The following is a 21,099-nucleotide window of genomic DNA, read 5'->3' on the forward strand; positions in this document are numbered from 1 at the left end:
CAGTTTACAGAGCACTTTCAAAATAGCCTTACACGCAGGACGGTAACTCCTGTAATAAATATTTGTAGTATAATTGGACAAAGATCATGTGGTAGGTGGATGTCCATTTTTCCAGATGTAAAAATTTAATTCTATAAAAAGCAGGTTTAAGTCCATCTTATTAAAATCACTTGCGGGACACCTGGGTGGCTCAGTTGGTTGGGCAGCTGCCCTCAGCTCAGATCATGGTTCCAGCGTCCTGGGATCGAGTCCCACATCGGGCTCCTTGCTCGGCGGGGAGCCTGCTTCTCCCTCTGCCTCTGCCTGCCATTCTGTCTGCCTGTGCTCGCTCTCCCTCTCTCTCTCTGATAAATAAATAAAATCTTTAAAAAAAAAAAAAATCACTTGCCAACTCCTTCCAAGATCTAGTTCTTTTCCTTAAGAGTCACTTGAGTTTGCAACTTCCCCCGGTCTGTCCGTTCTAGGCAGAATCAATTTAGTTATTGACCAGATGTATTTGGATCATTTACTCACTGCCTCCCTCAAAGAAGCACTGTAGTCTTACGTTGATAGAATTTGGCTATTAAATATTTGCTATGTTGCAAGAACTACAGGCAAAAAAATAAATAATTACAGTACAATGTAAGTGCTATAAATAGAGATATGTTCAATGTGCTGTGGAAACAAGGAGCAATTGGTTGTTAGAGGTAAGGGAGACTGAGTAAGCTACGGAGAAGTTACATGCTGTGTGCCTTAAATATACATGGTGATGTATGTCAGTAAATTCTCAATAGAATGGGGGAGAGAGGATTCCCACACTTTTTTTTTTTTTAATCAGTAAATTTTTACTTTAGTGAAATGCTCTTTATTTTTATTTTTTTTTTAAGATTTTATTTATTTATTTGAGAGAGATCACAAGCAGGCAGAGAGGCAGGCAGAGAGAGGAAGCAGGCTCCCTGCTGAGCAGAGAGCCCGATGTGGGGCTCGATCCCAGGACTCTGAGTTCATGACCTGAGCCATCCAGGCGCCCCGGATTCCCACACTTTTAAACACTTATATTATAGATCTGGCACTGTGTGCGATGCTAGGAATATAATAATATAAGCAACAAAGATGGCCGACTAAGTGATTGCACTGCAGACAGAAATTGTGGGCATGGCATCTAGGAAGGAAGAGTCCAGAAGGGCAAATACTGGTGGAGGTACTCTGGCCCACAAGCAAACCTGTGTAGCAGAAATAATAAACTTTTTTTTTTTTTTTTTAGATTTTATTTATTTGTTACAGAGAGAAATCACAAGTAGGCAGAGAGGCTGGCAGAGGGGGAGGGGTAAGCAGGTTCCCTGCTGAGCAAACAGCCCGATGTGGGGCTCCATCCTAGGACCCTGAGATCATGACCTGAGCAGAAGGCAGAGGCTTAACCCACTGAGCCACCCAGGTGCCCCAGAAATAATAAACTTTTGTTAAGCCCGTGCTCTGTGCCAGTCATTGTCAGTGCTTTACAAAATTATTTAAATCTCAGAACTGTGAAATAATCATTACAGATCTATAATCCCATATTCAAAGTCCATCAGGCCAGCCAAATTTCAGAATTCAGAAAATCCCAAGTTTTAGAAAGGTAAAATGATACACATACTGTATATTTTATAATACCTCCAGGGGTATCCCATAATCAAATAATTTGTATCTCTGGAATAAAAATGTGTAAATAGTCTCAGTACAATTTTTTAAAAGATCATAGATAACCTCCCCTCTGTTCAGGTCACCATGAGAGTTACAAAAAAACAAAGTGGACTATGGGGGTTTTTTGGATTTTGTAATCATGGGCAATCATTTTTACTATTTCTCCAATGAAGAAATGAAAGCACGAGAGGTCAAGTAACTTGCCTAGAGTCACACAGCTGATAAGAAGAAAGAGATAGAATTCTGACCAAGGTCATCTGATTTAAAAACCTATCCTCCTGGGGCACCTGAGTGGCTCAGTGGGTTAAGCCTCTGCTTTAGGCTCAGGTCATGATCCCGGGGTCCTGGGATTGAACCCCTCATCAGACTCTCTGCTCAGCTGGAAGCCTGCTTCCCCTTCTCTCTCTCTCTCTCTCTGCCTACTTGTGATCTCTGTCTGTCAAATAAATAAATAAAATCTTTAAAAATAAATAAATAAAGTCTTAAAAAAAAAAAAAAGAAAGAAAGAACTATCCTCCTAACTCCACCTACCATCCCTGCTATGAGAGCCCAGGCCCTTCCCTGAAGAGCCACTGGTGAGGACCTTTGAAAAACCAGGGATTCTGAGAAATCTCAAAATTTCTTTTCCTAAGTAGAAGAATCCCCAAAGGGTGAGCAAATCTAGCTCTCAAGTCCCTTTCCCTCCTTCAGACTTCCCTCTGAGGAAGCAGAAGACCAGGCTTAGAACACTTACCTTCCTTTCCCTTAGCCTTCATACTGGCTACTTTTGAGCCGAGTGGAGTGGGGATGGGGGGGAGGAGGTGTGGGTTAACAAAGGAGTCTGCATTATGAGCCTCTGGGAGGCAGAAAGGGAGCAGTGAGACTGAAAAGTACCTGGCAGAGGGAAATGAAACTCTCAACTATCTGCATGACAATGACATAAAGTGCCCTGCCAAGGACCCCTCTTGTTTGAGAGTCACTCTTTAACACTCTGTCTTAAAACCTCTCATCTCTCCCTTTACCTCCAGGCTTCCCAGCAAGGCCTTTGATCTGAAGAGGAATTTCATCTCTAACCTTTGTCCCCAGGCCCGGCAGCTTACATGGGTAACCCACTGTCTCCCAACATTGGCCCAGGGACATTTCTTTCCCCAAACTAAACAACTCACATCCCCCACTCTGTACTTTCACTGACTATGTGTTGGAGCCTTCTGCCAAGTTCTACCTGTTACCAGCTTCATCTCCCAAGTCAGATATTTGACTGCTCTATCCCCTGCACAAGGAGTCATGCCAGCTGGACACACTCTTCTTCCAGGGCCCCTGGCGGCCAGGTTGGAGTTGAGGACCACAGCTGTTGAGATCCTGAGCCCCAGTTTTACGGCTCTGTCTCAACCATATCACTAAAAGAGGGCCTCCCCCAGCCATGATCTCTCCATTACTCCTGGCCTTCCTATTCCTGGCTCCGGCTACAGTGGCCATTCCCAGAGCTTCTGACAGCCAGTGTCCAGCATGTAAAGGACCCGCCATGGACTTGGATCACCAGCGGGAGCTGCTTCTTGACCTGGCCAAGAGACGCATCTTGGACAAACTGCGCCTCAGCCAGCGCCCGACACTGAACACGCCTGTGTCCAGAGCTGCTCTGAGGACTGCGCTGCAGCGCCTCCATGGGCCCCCACAGAGGACGCTTCCTGAGGCTGATGGAGAACAGGAATATGAGATCATCAGCTTTGCTGACACAGGTGGGTTCCTGCTCTGTACATCTTCCCCCAAGGATAGAAAAGTCTCCTCCCTAGCCTAACCCCTGACTCCCTCCCCCAAACCCTCCCAACTCTTGCTTCCCAGTAATCTCCTAATCCCAGGCTCCCCCACCCCACCCCACCCCTGCTTTCTCTTATTTAAACTTGACCAATGGACAGCTGGGAAGTGGGTAGATTTCACTTCTTTTGAGACTGCCTGCCTGCATCTCCTTTGGCTCCCCCAAATTTCCACAGGCTGTGGTGTGAGCTCATCCACTTCCTGGGCCTGGCCCCTGAAACTGGGAGCTAGGTAGGGAGTCTGTCCTTTTTCCGGCCCCTGTCTCCCCCAACACTCAGATGCCTCATCTGAGTAAAGAGGGAAAATGTAAAACACCGGGACGATAGTACTCCTCCAGCCTACACCTGCTCCCCCATCTTAATACCTTGGGTCCTCACATCAGAACAACATCAAAATGGGACTCAGAAAGATGGATAAAGGCAAGAAGATAGTTACTTGGGATACTTGGGATAGTTACAGGGAAAGTTACTTCCAGAGAGGAAAGAGAAGTTGGAGAATTTAGTGGGTAGCTGAAGGCCAAGAATTTGGAGACAGGACCCTAGGAACAGAACACAAAGTGATCTCTTTGGCCTCTGAGCTTCTTAGGAGCTCTTCCTTGGGTCTGGAAGGTCCTTTCCATTCCTGGCCCCTTTCCCCCATTCAGCACCGACTCCCCTTTCCCTTCAAGAGCCAGCACTCCAATACAAAAAACCCACCCTGACATAAGGATGAGGGGCTTCCTCTCTGGCGGCTCCCCTAACCTCACCCAGAACGTGAATTCTGTGTGGAAATGACTGTTTCCAGGTTTTCTGTGAAGTCTGTCTTCCCATATATGTTGACCCCTTGAGGTCAGGATCTATCATTTATTCTTCATGTTATCACCAGAAGCTAGTGTATAGTAGAAATTACTAACACTTTTATCTGTTTACATTATTCTAAGTTTTTACATACACTAACTCCTTAAGATCCTTGCAACAACCCAGTGAGACAAGTATAATTGTCATCCCCATTTTAAAGATACTGAAACTGGGGCACCTGGGTGGCTCAGTGGTTTAAAGCCTCTGCCTTCGGCTCAGGTCATCTCAGGGTCCTGGAATCGTGCCCCGCATGCCCCCCCATCCCCCTGCATGGGGCTCTCTGCTCAGCAGGGAGACTGCTTCCCCTACCCCCTCTCTCCACCTCCCTCTGCCTGCCTCTCTGCCTACTTGTGATATCTGTCAAATAAATAAATAAAATCTTTAATTTAAAAAAAAAAAGGGACGCCTGGGTGGCTCAGTTGGTTAAGCAGCTGCCTTCGGCTCAGGTCATGATCCCAGCGTCCTGGAATCGAGTCCCACATCGGGCTCCTTGCTCCACGGGGAGTCTGCTTCTCCCTCTGACTCTGCCTTCCACTCTGTCTGCCTGTGCTCGCTCTCCCTCTGAAAAATAAAAAAATAAAAAAAATCTTTAAAAAAAAAAAAAGATACTGAAACTGTGGGGCACCAGATGGCTCAGTCAGTTAAACATTCAACTCCTGATTTCAACTCAAGTCATGATCTCAGAGTCATGAAATTGAACCCAGAGTTTCAAGTTCAGTGGGGATTCTGCTTGGGAATTCTATCCCTCTGCCCCGTCAGGTGCTGTAAATAAATGAATCAATCAATCAATCAATCAATCAATCTTTAAAAACAGTTACTGAGGGGCACCTGGGTGGCTCAGTGGGTTAAAGCTTCTGCTTTCAGCTCAGGTCATCATCCCAGGATCCTCAGATGGAGCCCCACATCGGGCTCTCTGCTCAGCGGGGAGCCTGCTTCCCTTCTCTCTCTCTGTCTGCCTCTCTGCCTACTTGTGATCTCTGTCTGTCAAATAAATAAATAAATATATTTTAAAAATAAATAAATAAAATAAAATAAAAGCAGTAATTGAAACTGAGGCACAAAGAGGTTAAGTACTTGGGGCACCTGACTGGCTCAGCTGGTAGAACATGCAACTTTTGATCTTGGGGTGGTGAGTTCAAACCCCACATTGGGCAAAGAGCTTATTTAAAAAAAAAAAAAAAGTTGAGTAATTCTTCAAGGTCACATGACTGGTAAGTGGTGGAGCAAGATAGCCTAGCTACTGAGTAGCTACAGAGTAGCTACACTACTCAGCATCTCATGAACATGCTAGATATTCAATAAGAATTGGTTGTGTTAAACAACCAAACCATGCTGTAAGTCAGCTTGAATGCAGTGTAGAATCCCCAGTGATGTGTGAGACCCTATTGTAATTCAAAAGGGGGCTTCTGCCTATGACAAATATTTATTTATTTATTTGAGAGAGAGCAAGAGTAGAGCATAAACTTGAGTTGGGGGAGGGGTAGAGAAGGAGGAAGAGGGAGATAGAGAAACTTAAGCAGGCTCCACGCCCAGCATAGTGCCCAATGCAAGGCTCCATCTCATGAACCTGAGATCATGACCTAAGAAAAAATCAAGTCAGATGCTTTTTTTTTTTAAGATTTTATTTATTTATTTGACAGAGAGAGAGAGAGATCACAAGTAGGCAGAGAGGCAAGCGGGGGGGGGGGGGTGGCGAAGTAGGCTCCCTGCTGAACAGAGCCCAATGCACTGCTCGATCCCAGGACCCTGAGGTCATGACCTGAGCTGAAGGTAGACCCTTAACCAAGTGAGCCACCCCGGCGCCCTGCCTATAAGAACACCAACTCTGGAGCCAGATAAGCCTGGGTTCAAATCCTTGCTCAGTTGCTTATTACTGTATGACCTGAGTTGTTAATAGTTTTCTCATTTGAAAAATGAAGATAGTGAGAGGATATTTGGGAGAATTAAATGAACTAATACGGGTAACGTTCTTAGAAGGTTAAGGTGGGAGAGAGCAAGAAATTGAAGGCTGAGCTCCTGCCATGAGGGTTGTAGTTGTTGGGAATAAATAATTAGAAGGTAAAACAGAATGAAATAATGCTAAAGGAGGGCCCATTGCTTGCTGGGCCAGGGATTATTCATCGGACCTAGTGAGACAGGGAAGTCTTTCAGAAGATTGCAAATGGACTGGTGTTGTAGAATAAGTTTGGCTTCGATGGGTAGAAAACAGTAAATAACATTCTAAACGGAGGGGGGAAATGTAAATAAAAGTCTGAAGGAGTAAATTGCATTTGGAGTTGAAAAGTAGCTTGGACTGGATGAGTACAAGGTGGACAGATGAACACGAACCATGACTTCTTTAAACACCCAGATTCTGGGATTTTGTTTTATTTTGTCTTTGTTTTTGTGCTTACACCTTTGTATCACTGACAGCAGTTCCTGGCAACATTGGGGCAATAATGATGGCTCCTGGTATTTAGTATGCCTGTCTCATCTCATTTAATCTTCAATAACCACCCCCACAAAGTGGAGTTTATTATTCCCATTGCAGAAAAGCAGACTGACACTCAAAGAAGATCATTTACATGGCCAAGGTCATATAGCTTGCAAGGGGCAGAATTCAAATACTGTTCTCTCTGACTTCAAAGTCTATACACTTTCCACATATTTGCTAATCAATGAATGAGTACAACATTCAGACTGAGGGGGCCCGATCTGAGATGACATCATGAGAATGACTGACACTTGGATTGTACCTTTTCTTTTTTTTTTTTTAATATTTTATTTATTTATTTGAGAGAGAGAGCACAAGCAGGGGGATCAGCAGAGGGAGAGGGCAGATTCCCTGCTGAGCAAAGAGTCCGATGCAGGGCTCCATCTCAGGACCCTGGGATCATGACCTGACCTACGCTTAACTGACTGAGCCACCCAGGCACCCCTGGATTCTACCTTTTGCATTTGGATATGCTAGCTTGAAGTTTTTATTCCAATTTAAGCTATCATCCACATAATAGTGTGAAAGCAAGACCTGAGTATTGTTCTTGCTGGAAGTAAGAGAGCTGGGGGCTTTGGGGAAATGGGGGTGGGGGCTTCAGTAATGTACTGGAAGTGACTTATACGGGCTCATGAGAACAAATTATGAACATCTCCCAGCTCCACATCCAGTGATGTCACATGAATAATTTGAAATTGGCCGTGGTGGGAGAATTTAAACCACAGAAATTGGCAAGCACTACGAATCGGGATTTATTTCCCTCTGGAATCCAGTTGCTAAACATTTACCAGCATACCACTGCCTGTGACCTAAAACTACAAGTTATCTGCCTCCCACACATCTAACATACAATGCTCACACAGGGACAGGGTCACCATAACAGATACTCCTGTTCAGTACGGGAGACAGGGGAGTGGGGGACGCAGACCAGTGACTGATCCATGAAAGTTCTGATATCCAGCCAGGCACATATCTCAAGTCTCCCCTAAATCCAGAATTCCCTTGGTTAGGGCTTAGTTCTACTTCTAGGATTTTTCCCGCTTCTTAAAGAGAGTCCACCAGTGTTCTCCTTGACTTCTAGAACTGTTTCAGCCCTTGGCTCCACCCTCTGAGATGTCTTTCCTTTTAGATTGGAAATGACGGGTGTCTGTGGCTGAGCGGTTTTCTCAGCCTGCTTCCGGGCCAAAGAGGTTGGGGGCCCAGAGACCTCTTTTCACTTTGAATCATCTCTGGCTCTTTTAGTCCAAACTTGTGCTGCTTTTGCTACTAAAATTCTCTGTAAAACCCTGTGGGCCTTCTAAATAACAAATTGTAATCTACTCAGTTAGACAAAAAGGCACTCAACTTGATATCAAGACAGACCCCTCTTTAGGTTGCAAGTCAAAGTGTTATGGACTGATAGATACTCTTAAGATTCTTAGAAACCCTTTTGTCTAGTTGACAGGATCTATAGAACATCATCTTAATTTTTTTTTTTAGTTTTTAACAAAGTGTTAGATCTTAACAAAGGGTCTTATAGTTGTCCCATTATTAAATGTTTTGATCTTCACTCTGAGGCCATATATTACTGGCAATTCCCTGGATTTGATTTTTGCCTCAAGATCATTTCTTACTTTAAGAATCTTTTGCCAGACAAAGAGGTGAGGAATGAAAAAATATCTTATTGTTCAATCTAGCAAGTCCTGTTGGAAATATTTTCTCTAAATTCTGCTTGAAAATTGAACAGTTCCTTTTTTAGTTCATCTCACTCCTGAAATGCTTTATCATAGGCAGCTAAAATAAGCCAATTGGCACTTTCAGCATTCTGCCTGGAAATATCTTTAGCTAAATTCACAACTTTGTTAGATGCCATTTCTAGCTTCCAAGTTACCACAGATGATAGCCAATACATAACACAGGTTCCCCTTTCTCCAGGATCTGATAGCAATTTCTTCACTGTTCTTCCTACCTTCACTAACAGTCTCCTCACCATCCTTCCAACCTCTGCCTGTCACCCAGTCCCAAGGCCAAGGCTACAAATTTTACGTCTTTGCTTTGGAGCACCCAAGCACTCTGTTACTTATTTCTGTTTCAGTTACCTATTAATATAACTAATCGGCACAAACATAGAGGCTTAAAACAAGAAATTCGATATTTCTGATGATTTTTGTGCTTTAACTGGACTTATCTGGACAGTTCTTTATGTCCATCTGAGGAGTAGCTGAGAGCACTGAGGTAACTGCCTTCAGTCAGGAGCTTAGATGGGGCTAGAATATCTAAGATGGTCTCTGATCCTCAAAGTCTCTCTCCACATGGTTCCTCCTCATCCATTAGTCTAGCCCAAGTTTCTTTAAAACATGGTAACTGGCTTCCATAAGAGTGAAACACCATTATGTAAGTACTTATCAAGTGTCTGCTTGTACTGTGGTTGCCTATGTCTCATTGGCCAAGTCAAGTCACATAGCCATGCCCAGACAATGTGGAAAGGTATGGCACAAAGCCATCAATATTGGGAGGTGCTCTTCACTGGGGGCCAACAATGTAATAATCTACCATAGCCCCTGATGTTTATTTGTTCTGCCTGCCATAACTAGGGTAACTTAAGAAATTCTAATGGTAGGGGTACCTCGGTGGCACAGTTGGTTAATTGTCGAACTCAGGTTGTAATCTCAGGATCATGAGATTGAGCCCTGCGTCTGACTCCATGCTCAACATAAAGTCTACTTGGGAGTTTCTCTCCCTCTTCCTCTGCCCCTCCTGCTTGTGCTCTCTCTCTTTGTCTCTGTCTCTAAAATAAATGAGCAAATCTTTAAAAGAGAGAGAGATTCTAATGGTGGGGTGCTTAGTGACATAACAAGATAAGTTGAGCCAATCAGACTTTTCATCAAGGATTTGGAAATTGGGACACTGGAAGATTATGTCACTTTAGTTTAGAGGAGCTGAGTAAAACATTCTGTAGACTCAGGAACTGGGGCCACCATTTTAGGACCTGAAGAAACTGTCAAGCAGAAGAAGTAGATCCACAGGAAGAGAAGAATGGAATAGACTTATTTAGAGACACCAAGATGGGAGACATCATGTTGAGTTTGAAAGCTGTCAAGAGCAGCGTTATTCCTGACTTTCCAATTCACACGAAGCCTAGTTGAACTTTCTGTTCATTCAGCAATTGTTTATTGAGCTTATTATGTACTAGGTACTAGAGAAACTGGTAAACAGTACAGGCACAATCTCTACCTTCATGGAGTTTACGTTCTAGATGGAGGGGTAGCGGGGAGGAGAAGAGGGGAGGGGAAGCACATAGTAAACAAATGAACAAAAAAACAAGATGACTACAGAGAGTCATAGCAGCTATAAAAATAGTTAAGCAGGATGATGCGTTAGAGAGACAGAGGTGGAATTAAAGGCTGCTTTAGATAGATTTGTCAGAGAAACCTCCACAAGAAGGAGACATTTGAGCTGAATGCCAAAAAGAAGCCAGTCAATCAAAGATCTGGGAAAGACATTTCAGACAGAGGGAAGCACAAGTGCAAAAGCCATGAGGTGAGTCCATGTTTAGTGAGTTCAAGGAGCAGAAAAAAGACAGTATGGGTAGAATATAGTCATTAGATGGCAGAATGCCTAATCATACAAGTTTTCTGTGTTAAGAGGCTTAGATTTTATTCAAATAGCAATGGGAAGCCTTTGAAGAGTCTGAAGCTGAAGAGATTAAGCTGATCAGATTTACATAATAAAATGCACTCTGGCTGATATAGAGAGAACGGTTTGGAGGACAAGAGTGGACCACTTGGGAAGGTATCGTTATAATTCAAGAAAAAGGTGATTGTGAACTAATGTAGTAAAGGAGACAGGTATAAGTGAAATTATTTTATGAACTGGAGATAGAGTTGGCAGATCTTGCAGATAATTTTATTTTTTTATTTTTTAAAAGATTTTATTTATTTATTTTGAGAGAGTATGCACAAGCGGAGGGGAGGGGCAGAGGCAGAGGGAGAGGAAGAATCTCAAGCAGACTTCATGCTGAGCATGGATCCCAATGCAGGACTCCATCTCATGACCCTGAGGTCATAACATCAGCTGAAATCAAGAGTCAGATGCTTAACCAGCTGAGCCACCCAGATGCCCCAGATCTTGCAGGTAATTTTAAAGTGGGGGATGAGGGTAATCAAGGTTTTGGCTTAAGCAATACCTTTATAGGGAATTGGGTTGGAGAAGGAATAGGTTTGGGTTGGGGAGATAAATCTAGAGTTTATCTGTGAACATGAAAATTTTGAGATATCACTAGATAACCAAATAGAATATCAGCTCAGCAGCTGGAAATAGAAGCCCTGAGGATCAGGGAGAGGTCAGGGCCAGGGATATATATATATATTTGGGAGTCATCAGCATACAGATGGAATAGAAAGCCATGGGAACTGACGATAGCCTTCTAGAAATGAATATACAGAGTGAAAAGAAGGGAGTTCAGAATCTTCAACATACAGTGGTCAGGCAGAGGAAGAGGAGCTGTCAACAAGAGACTAAGATAAAGTGGCCAGAGTCACAAAAACCGAGAGAAGGAAATATTTCAAGGAGGGAATGATAAATGTGTCAAACACTGCTTAAAGATCAAATAAGATGAATATAAAGAGGTGAAACCATTGGAATCGGCCATATGGAAAGAGTTGGTGATCCTGACAAGAGCAGTTTCAGTGGAGTGGAGGGAACAGAAACCCAATTAAGGTGTTTCGGTAGGGGCAGGAGAAGGATGAAGAGAGAAAATTGGAGAAGAGTAATTGACAGGAGGCATACATAGATTCATTGTGGTGAAAGACTGGATATGGGCAGTGAGGGGGTGCTCACAGAGTTTCTAGTGGTGATAAGGAAGGTAGTGGTGCCCCCAATTCTAAGAACAGAAAGAGGGGTGGATAGCAAGGAAAAGGATTTCCACTTAGGAAAAAATTGATTTGAATGTGCCGGAAGGACATTCATGTGACAAAATTAAGTAGTTAGAAATTTACACCTGAAGCTTGTTGATTTCCAGATCTATATGTCCAGTCCAGAGGTGCAAAATGGTCTGGACTAGACATCCAGATTTGGGAATCACTGCCATAAAAAGCATGTTGGCTGACCATGAGTGTGGGTAAGAACTCCTTTCAGTGTAGAGCAAAAGGAAATGAAGGTCAGAGACAAACTTTGGAGAACTCTTGCACTGAACAGATGGCCAGAGAAAGAAAATCCAACAAAGAAAATCAAGGAATAATCGTAAGAGTTGTGTCATAGAAGCCAAGAAAGAGACGATTTTCAAGAAAAAAAGGGTGGTCAACAATACCGAGGGCTGCAGAGTTCCAGTATGCTGAGAATAACAAGGTAGCTGATAGAATTGACACTCAGAAGGCCATGGTGACTGGGGCTTCTTGTGTTCACAGGCCTCTCCAACATCAACCAGACTCGTCTTGATTTCCACTTCTCCTCTGACAGAACTGCTAGTGGCATGGAGATCCAGCAGGCCAGCCTCATGTTCTTTGTACAGATCCCTCCCAATACCACCTGGACTCTGAAGCTGAGGATCCTTGTGGTAGGCTTACGTGACACCAACCTCACCTTGGCCACTCAGCACCAGCTGGAGGTGGATGCCAGTGGCTGGCAGCGGCTCTTTCTGGGTCCTGAAGCTCAGGCTGCCTGTAGTCAAGGCCACTTGACCCTGGAGCTGGTGGCTGAAAGCCAGGGAGCCCAGAGCTCCATCATACTGGGTGAGGCTGCCCATAGGCCTTTTGTGACAGCCAAGGTCAAAGTTGGGGGCAAGCACCGGCTTCACCGGCGAGGAATCAACTGTCAGGGTGGGTCCAGGATGTGTTGTCGGCAAGAGTTCTTTGTGGACTTCCGTGAGATTGGCTGGCACGACTGGATCATTCAGCCCGAGGGCTATGCAATGAACTTCTGCACGGGGCAGTGCCCACTGCACGTGGCAGGCATGCCCGGCATTGCCGCCTCCTTCCACACCGCAGTGCTCAACCTCCTCAAGGCCAACACGGCATCAGGGACTGCGGGAGGGGGCTCATGCTGTGTGCCCACGGCCCGGCGCCCCCTCTCTCTGCTCTACTATGACAGGGACAGTAACATTGTCAAGACTGACATACCTGACATGGTGGTCGAGGCCTGTGGCTGTAGTTAGTCCGCATGTGGATGGGCAGCCCAAGGTGGGAGTAAGCAAACATGCCCTCACAGAGGTACCCTTCCTGGAGAGGAGGGAATGACCCCATTACTGCTTCTGTCCAGAAGGAGGACTCCCTCTTCCTGGGAAAACTGTGGAAATTATCCCATCTGTGGCTTGAGGAGATCTTCATCTAAGGAGAGTCACTGTACCATCTTCGTGACCACCAGTTTCTCTCCTAGGGCACAGTCTATCCAGCAAGCCTCCCAGGCTCAAGTGCCACCCCAGGGACTCTGATCCCATCTGCAACCGTGAGCAGTGCCATCTAGATCCCAGGCAAAGCCATCCATAGCCCATCCTTAATCCATCCCATAATCCTCGGTACTTCCCTGCTCTTCCCACTTGATGGCCGTCACTCCAGGAGGAGTTGACCCAGCTCCTTCCCCTGATTTTCTGGATTACCAGAGAGCTCCTTTCTTAGATTCACTGAAGATTAGATCCCTGCTGTCCAAAGTTACTCTTCCCTGTATCTCGAGCCCCTTATTGGCCCTGGTGGGTTGCTAAGGCTCTCTTGGCACACCCTCATCCATTCTTTGTCCTTCTCTGCTCCACTCTATGCCCTTAAGGGCTGACTCACCTCAGCTCCTTTGGTCCCTGGCTTCCTGCTGAATTTGGCTAAGGGCTGACACAAGCAGGAGATCAAAGGATAGGGGGAGATAGAGGTCAGGATATTTCTTATTCCTGTTCCCTCTGCCTAGGTGCCATGTATCTGTGTGACTGTGGTTGTAGTCTGTCCCTACAGCTCCTATCTGGCTCCCCCTGGCCCCAGTTCTACCTAGATTCTGATATCACTGCTTCCGCACTAGGGGCTTTCCACTCTTGCTAGTCTCTGGGAGCCTCAACATTCATCCTTCATTCTCTTAACCCTGCCTACACATCCATAAATAAGGTCTTCATTAAGTCTTCTTAGTGATGCAAACACAGACAACTGAATGGTTCTTTTGTCTCTTGCCAGGACCCTGGCTGAAACCGAGGATGACCCAGTGTCTACCTACCTGGCCCACTTCTGCTCTCTCTCACCCAGGCTCCTCAGGGCCGAGCTATTATGTCTATCCCACATTTCATGCCTCTTCCTTTCCTAGGCTTCCTCCTCTTCTTTCTTAGGCCTCTTCCTCTGCCCCAGAACCATCTTTGCTGGTCTCAGAACCAATAAAGACAGGTTTTATCTGCTCTTCTTTTCCCTCCATACTCACTCTAAGAGATGAAACAGATCATTGCTCAGTCAGCAAGTAGGCTGACATCCTAGGAGCACACATGTTGGGGGAGGCAGAGGCAGGGCTCAGAGTTGGCTGGTGGCTTTCCCTCACTGACCCCTAGGCCTCCATCCAGGAGACCTGCCCAGAAGCTGGAACTGGCCAAGAGTCACTTGCATAGGACAGGGAGAAGAAAAAGAAGGCATGGAATGAGGAGGGGCGGTATTTGCTCTGAGACTCGGTCCCCTCTAGACCTTTGCCCTTCTTTCCCCATCATCCCCTCCCTTTGGTTGGACAGCCCTGAACCATGGGGTCGATATTGTCTGCAGCCCAAGGCCGAGTTTGCGCAAAACCCACGTGTCCTTTGGGTAACATGATGTCTGTGTTTGCTCAGTGTATAGCTCCCTCCTCCCAGGGTCTGAGGTCCCTGGAAGAGGAACCGTAGAGGAGAAAGTCTGAAGGGGGTCTTCTTAGGCGACCTGCATATCTGAGACGTGGGACTTCCTGAACAACCCACAGAAGTCATGCCACCTTTGCCTGGAGGAGATCTTCATCTAAGGAGAACATCTAAGGAAGTCTTCTGTGCCCCTTCCTCCCCCTCCCACGGTGTCTCCTCTCCTTATAAGCCACCCCTTCCCTAGATCTGACCTCTCTCCCTCCAACTCCAGCTTCAGTCCCCAGGGCCAAGATTAAGGTGAGGTGAAGTAAGGCAGTCACTTTGGGTGACAAATTGTAAGGGGATGCCAAGAAATTCATCAACTGAGATAAATAATATCTCAATGCTATGTTTTTAAAGCAGCAAAATGAATGCCAAAAAGATCCATCATGAGCAAAACAAAAAATTTTAAAATAAACACAGAATCAGTATTAACTCCCTTTCTTTTTGGCTCTGCCTGTTGTAAAAGGGAAAGAGTGGGTCTGTCTTCTTCCAAACCTTGGCTTCCAGAGCCTCTTGGCCCCTAACTCTAGACTGTGTCAGGCTTCTCTCATGTGGGCAAGATAACCACTCGGGCTTCTTCTCCCTTCTTACCCGTCCCCCGAGCCTGTCCCTCCCCCCCAGCACCCAACCAGGTTGGTAGGGCGGGCCTGTGAGGCAGATGGCTGGGGTATTTATAACCTGGGAGAACTTCTTGGGGAAAGTGACTAAGATGCTAAGAGCATATTTATAGCTGGGTTCTGACGTAAGTGTCAGTGGGGAGGTAGGGCCAGGCCAGGCACAGCAACAAGAGGGTAGAAAGAGCCGAAAATTGGGGGCACCTGATAGAGGGTAGGGGAGAAGAGGAGTCAGTGACTCCTGCAAGCACTTGATGCTGCTTCCCTTGACTCTATCTCCTGGCCCCAACAGATAAGCTCTCTGAGACACCACTATGGGCAGAAACTTCTTTGCAGTTTGATGTTCCAGACCCCAGGGGTAGAGGACTCCTTCTCACCAGCCTCAACCAACAGAGAGGTTGCTCATAACGGGGAAGGAGAGGACTGGACAGAGAACTTGAATATGTTTCCGCCTGGGGAAAAATGTAGGAAGGACAGGAGGGTCTAAAAGTCTCCTTGTCCCTTCTCTACCCCAGCGTCCCCCGCCCCCCAGCACACAGTACCCTGGGTTTCTAGGACGTGCCTGTCACCTGTCATCAAGCTCCATCGTCACGTGTCAATGGGACGAGGTCTAAAACCAAAGGTAGCGGTGATTTGGGGCCTGACAACAGCTCTGCTCTTTGGTAGTGGCGAGAGGGGGGAGCACGGGGACTGGCTTCTCTGTTTTCTGTGGGAGAGGCAGGGTTCCCAGAGGGAGAGGTTGGAAAGCCCTGTGCCACTCCCTACTCCTCAGAGCAGCCCATTCCTTGGGAAGCTGGTCAGCACTAAGCCAGCGGCCGTCCAGTGGCGCTACACTGCCACATGCTGGACACTGCCAGTACTGATCCCCAGTCCCCAAAGCGCCACCTTTCTCCCCCAGGTGCCAGATCTGGGAGTCTCTTGGCAGCCCCCCCACTGGCTACACACGTGGGAGCTTAATAAGATGGAGTCGCGGCCTGTGTCCAAATCACAGTCTTCTAGCTTCTTGAAGAAACTGCGGGCATAAGGAGAAAGGACAGCATTAAGTCTACCATCTTAAGTTCAAGGTGGAGGAGCCATGGCCTTCCCATTTTGTCAGTGAGGAAGGGCTGGGATTGGAGCTAATGTCACCCCACTTATCTTGCTTTGCTCTTCAAAGTCCTTAAACCTCCCATGTCCTGCCCCCTTTCATGGAGGCCTCCAGCCACTCCTAGGATGTCCTGAATTTACATAACTCTCACAGTCCCCTTAAAGAGACCCAGTATGTAGGTATGGGTGCTCCCAAGTCCCATGCCCTTCTGCCAGCCTTGATAGACTGTGTCCTGCTGTAAGATTGCATCACTGCCTCCCCTACCTCTCTGGGTTTCCCCCGACATCGTAGGAACATGCCCCCCCCACCCCCACCACGCTCTAGCCCTCTTCCACGCTGTGCTCCAGTCCAACTGGACTCTGGGCAGCCAGCATAAGCAGGGTCAGGAGGTGACTTCTGTGCCCCATGGCACTGCCACCTTGGCCTGGGCAGGAGGACTCCCCCCGTCCCAACCCCATTGCTAGGAAGAGAGAGACCAGAGTTCTTCAGGCCCAGAGACCATGGAGAAATAACCAGTGGAACTAACAGCTGCCTCTAAGAACTGCTGCAGCAAAGGTGTCTGGGTAAGCTAGAAGGACTAGAGGTTTGGGGGGGAAATTGCCCTCCCCACCTTGCCCCTATGAGTCCCTCCCCCAAGCCCCAGACCTTGGGGACTGAGCATGTGAAATCATTCTCTTTCTTGCATCATGCGTGTTAACACTGCACCCCCACCCCCTTACCCATATCTCAAACTCAATGACCAGGCCAGATGGTGAAACCCGAGCTCCCCGGGGGTGGAGGGGGGGACCTCCGCCCCCTGCAGGGCCCTGATGGGCAGTACAGCCAGCCAATCCCGGGGCTCAGAGGGTAGGTCGGCTGGCTGACCACTAAGTGAGGGAGCCCCGGTTGTGGCTCTAAAGAGGCCCCAGCCATGAGCTGTGAGGGTCAAACTGGCAGACTGCGCTAAACACAGCCACCCATAGGACCATCCACATACTGCCTTCCTGAGTCCCAGGCAATAGAAGGCAGGTGGCTCTACCCTTGGCCGAGGCTAGGTGTGGCACAGCCACTGCTGCCCCTGTGCCCTCATTGGCTTCCACGCAATCAGATCAACAGAAGGAGCACCTGCCATCCGAGGCTCCTGACCCAACCCAGGGCCATTCACCGGGAGCATGGGGCTCCCTGATGTCCAGCCCCAGCTGGTGCTGCTGTGGGCACTGGTGTGGGCACAGGGGGCAGGGTCTGTATGTCCCTCCTGTGGAGGTCCCACGCTGGTGCCCCAGGCAGAACGCGCTTTGGTACTGGAGCTAGCCAAGCAGCAGATCTTGGAGGGGCTGCATATGACCAGTCGTCCCAGAATAACTCACCCTCCACCCCAGGCAGCGCTGGCCAGAGCCCTCCGGAGACTGCAGCCAGGAAGTGTGGCTCCTGCAAAAGGGGAGGAAGTCATCAGCTTTGCTACCATCACAGGTGGGTGAAGGAGGGGCAGGCAGAGAGCAGACAGGGAGAGGGAGGCGGAAGGGGAGACCGACAGAAAAGTCAGGGTGTGGGAGGAGGCGGAGTTGACTGGTTATGCAGGACGGAGCACACAAGGCAGTCCCTGTGTCTTCTAAAGGGGCTCAGGAAAGCAGCGGGAGGGGGTGGCAGGAGTCTCAGAGGAGAGCTCATCGCTGCTCACATTCCTCCATCCCTTCTCCATCTCTCCGGCAGATTCCTCCACTTCACCCTGCAGCTCTGTGCTCACCTTCCACCTGTCCACAGCTCAGTCCCACCACCTGTACCATGCTCGCCTTTGGCTGCACGTGCTCCCCACCCTTCCTGGCACGCTTTCCTTGAGGATCTTCCAATGGAGCCCAAGGAGCAGGTACCCAGGGTCCCGCAAACTCCTGGCTGAGCACCAGATGACGGCCCCCGGCTGGCATGCCCTCACTCTGCCCCCTAGTGGCTTGAGGGCCGAGGAGTCCACTGTCCTGAAGCTCCAGCTGAACTGCGGACGCCTAGAAGGCAACGCCACCTCTGCCCAGCAGCTCCTGGACACGGCGGGAGACCAGCGGCCCTTCCTGGAGCTTAAGATCCGGCCCAATGAGCCTGGAGCAGGCCGGGCCAGGAGGAGGACCCCCACCTGTGAGCCTGAGACCCCCTTATGCTGCCGGCGAGACCACTATGTAGACTTCCAGGAACTAGGATGGCGGGACTGGATCCTGCAGCCTGAGGGGTACAAGCTGAATTACTGCAGTGGACAGTGCCCCCCACACCTGGCTGGCAGTCCTGGCATTGCTGCCTCCTTCCATTCGGCTGTCTTCAGTCTCTTCAAGGCCAACAACCCTTGGCCCTTGGGTACTTCCTGCTGTGTCCCTACTGCCCGAAGGCCTCTCTCTCTCCTCTACCTGGACCGGGATGGCAATGTGGTCAAGACAGATGTGCCAGATATGGTGGTAGAAGCCTGTGGCTGCAGCTAGCGAGAGGACCTGGGGATTTGGAGTAAAGAGATCGGTTAGGGGTTCCCAGGCAGAGGGCGTCTGTGGCGGGAGACATTAGATTCCTGATCCACACCCACACCTAACAGGCTGGTGGTCAGATGACCAGGGTGATTCCTAGGGGACCCAAATGGGCACTTGTTTGTCCAGACTCTTGCCTATTCCAGGCTAGCTGATGTGTAGGGAGATGGGGAAAGTGTGTTCTCTAAAGGAGTCTCCCCAGAAAGCACGGTTTCCTACCCTAAGCCCTCTGAGAAGGCGGCAGAGATGAGGGAGGAGTGGAGGAAAGGAGAAGGCAGAGAAAAATTAGTTAGTCTCTCACAAGAAAAGAAAGTCCTCAAGTGAGGGAAGCAGGCTTGGGACAGGGGAAGCAGGCGTATCCAGGCTAGGAACTATGGAAGAGCTTCCAGGGAGGGTCAAGAAGGAGATGGGCAAGGGGCTAAGAGGAAGTAGGTTAGGAGAGCCCAAGAAATGGGAGCTGGGTGAGAGGGGTACTGAGCCTAAGAAGTTCCCTGGTTTTTCCCAGTTTTGGGGACAGGACCCATGGGGGAGACAAATGTTTATATATTCCTAATAAAAATAAGGGGGAAAATCAACAAGTATGAGTCATAAAGAAGTGCTGGGGTGATAGTCCAGAGGAATAGTTTTCAAGGTGAGGTCTGAGGACCTCGGGAGGTCCCTGAGACCCCTTTCAGGAGTGTTCACAAGGTCAAAACTATTTTCATAATACTAAGATGGTATTTGCCTTTTTTATTTTTATTATCTCAAAAGTATACAGTGGAGTTTTCCAGAAGGTATGTGGCATGTGATTACATCATCTTTTTGACATCACTGTTAATGGGATATGTGCTTGTATATTGTGTTACAAACTGTTTTCAGTTTTAATTTCTAAAATAGTAAATTGACATGAACCACATAAACAAAAATTCAATAAATTTTAAGAGTGTAAAGGCAGGGTGACTGGGTGGCCCAGCGGGTAGAGCATTTGACTCTTAATCTCCGGATTCTTAGTTCAAGCCCACTTTGGGCAGGGAGCTTATTAAAAAAAAAAAAAAAAAAAGGCACCTGGGTGGCTCAGTCAGTTAGGTGTCTGCCTTTGGCTCAGGTCATGATCTTGGGATCCTGGGATGGAGCTGGACATTGCACTGGGCTCCCTGCTTGGTGGGGAGTCGGTTTCTCCCTCCTCTGCCCCTCCCCCCTGCTCTTGCGCTCACAGAATCACTAATCTGGAGACCTGGGTGAGGAGGAAAAACCAGTCTGCTTTAAAAGAGCTTCTCTGAAAAGAAAGGGCAAATGGCTAGGACAGGACCACTGGTCTTGCCTGACCTTCTGGGTATAATTGGTGTCCAGGCCAAAGTCATATGGGGGAGAGAGAGTCAACTAGGACTCCTTACTGTTCCTCTACAATTACTACCCATATTGGTAGGGCCTCAGAGCTCTTCCTAATTTCACCTTTTCCCCTTGATCCTCAGCCTTAACAGTTAACCTACTAACTCTCCAGGCCCGAGGAGGTGGTTCTTGGAAGCAGAGCTAGGATGGGAGAGGCCTGTCTTCCTAGCAGAGCTAGGAAGAGGAGGGGACTCCTTTTTTTTCTCCCCTTTCTCATAAAGATCAAATGGACTGAAATAGCTGCCCCTTCCCCTGCATCCACAAATCCGAAGGGGCAAGGCACTCCCCTCTCAGACACTGCCGTTCTGTACTAGCAGCCTCTTCTAGTGAGGCTTTCCGTTTCTTTGGGCTCATGCAACCCCCTTCCTGGGCTCCTAACTGGGCTTTGGTGGGGTGACCCTTAAAGCCTCCTACTTCAGCTCCCAGGGCGGTCTCTGGGAGACTTCGAGCGTGTCATGTGCCAGAACGGCCAGCAGAGGGAGCAGACAGCCTGGAATTGCAGACAGCGGGGGGCACCGAGGTGCGGAGGTGCCCGCATTCTCCAGAACTTAGAGATGAAGGAGAGCGGGGGTTCTCCGCGGAACAGTGCTTCTTTTCGGTCGCGTCCCAAGGTTCCTTAGTAACCTTGTGAACCGCATACTCTGCACCCAGAGCCTCAGCCACGGCTCGTCTCTTGTATGCGCTATAGACCCTTCACTTCTAAGTCAACTCTGTTCCAGTCCTCTTTGCACCAAACCCCAAATCTGTCCTAACCCCTTCATGTTCCACTGAAAGAGTGAGGCCAGCAGTGATATACTAAAGGATGGCGGAATGATCAGAGAGCCCCAACCAAAATCAACGACGCTACCTCCAATAATATCTTTCTCGGATGAACGTCTTCGTCGCCCCCCACCTCCCAATATATTTTTTTTAGTTTTTTCCTAGCTTGGGGATTGGGGGTAGGGTGGGGGGGGGCCCTCTTCGTGGGCAGCCGATCCAAGGATCCATGCCGGG

The 21,099-nt window shown here is 48.0% G+C and overlaps 2 protein-coding genes across 2 annotated transcripts; both read left to right on the plus strand.

Annotated features, from left to right (window-relative positions):
• Positions 1–2,884: 2,884 nt before the first annotated feature.
• INHBC (inhibin subunit beta C) lies at positions 2,885–14,986 on the plus strand. Its single transcript, XM_059403513.1, has 2 exons — positions 2,885–3,374; positions 12,144–14,986. The coding sequence occupies exons 1-2, from the start codon at positions 3,059–3,061 to the stop codon at positions 12,887–12,889; spliced, it is 1,062 nt and encodes a 353-aa protein (XP_059259496.1). The 5' UTR covers positions 2,885–3,058; the 3' UTR covers positions 12,890–14,986.
• Positions 14,987–17,135: 2,149 nt separating this feature from the next.
• On the plus strand, positions 17,136–19,721 carry INHBE (inhibin subunit beta E). The gene is made up of 2 exons (XM_059403514.1): positions 17,136–17,710; positions 17,951–19,721. The coding sequence occupies exons 1-2, from the start codon at positions 17,413–17,415 to the stop codon at positions 18,697–18,699; spliced, it is 1,047 nt and encodes a 348-aa protein (XP_059259497.1). The 5' UTR covers positions 17,136–17,412; the 3' UTR covers positions 18,700–19,721.
• The last annotated feature ends 1,378 nt before the right edge of the window (positions 19,722–21,099 follow it).

The sequence above is a fragment of the Mustela nigripes genome, chromosome 6 (genome assembly GCF_022355385.1).
Source record: "Mustela nigripes isolate SB6536 chromosome 6, MUSNIG.SB6536, whole genome shotgun sequence".
Classification (NCBI taxonomy): Eukaryota; Metazoa; Chordata; class Mammalia; order Carnivora; family Mustelidae; genus Mustela; species Mustela nigripes.

Excerpts from the sequence above, each read along its gene's own strand:
- INHBC (XM_059403513.1), top strand. The coding sequence starts at position 3,059 with ATGATCTCTCCATTACTCCTGGCCTTCCTATTCCTGGCTCCGGCTACA. Across the intron at positions 3,375-12,143 it reads CATCAGCTTTGCTGACACAG|GCCTCTCCAACATCAACCAG; the intron begins GTGGGTTCCTGC and ends TTGTGTTCACAG.
- INHBE (XM_059403514.1), top strand. The coding sequence starts at position 17,413 with ATGGGGCTCCCTGATGTCCAGCCCCAGCTGGTGCTGCTGTGGGCACTG. Across the intron at positions 17,711-17,950 it reads CAGCTTTGCTACCATCACAG|ATTCCTCCACTTCACCCTGC; the intron begins GTGGGTGAAGGA and ends TCTCTCCGGCAG.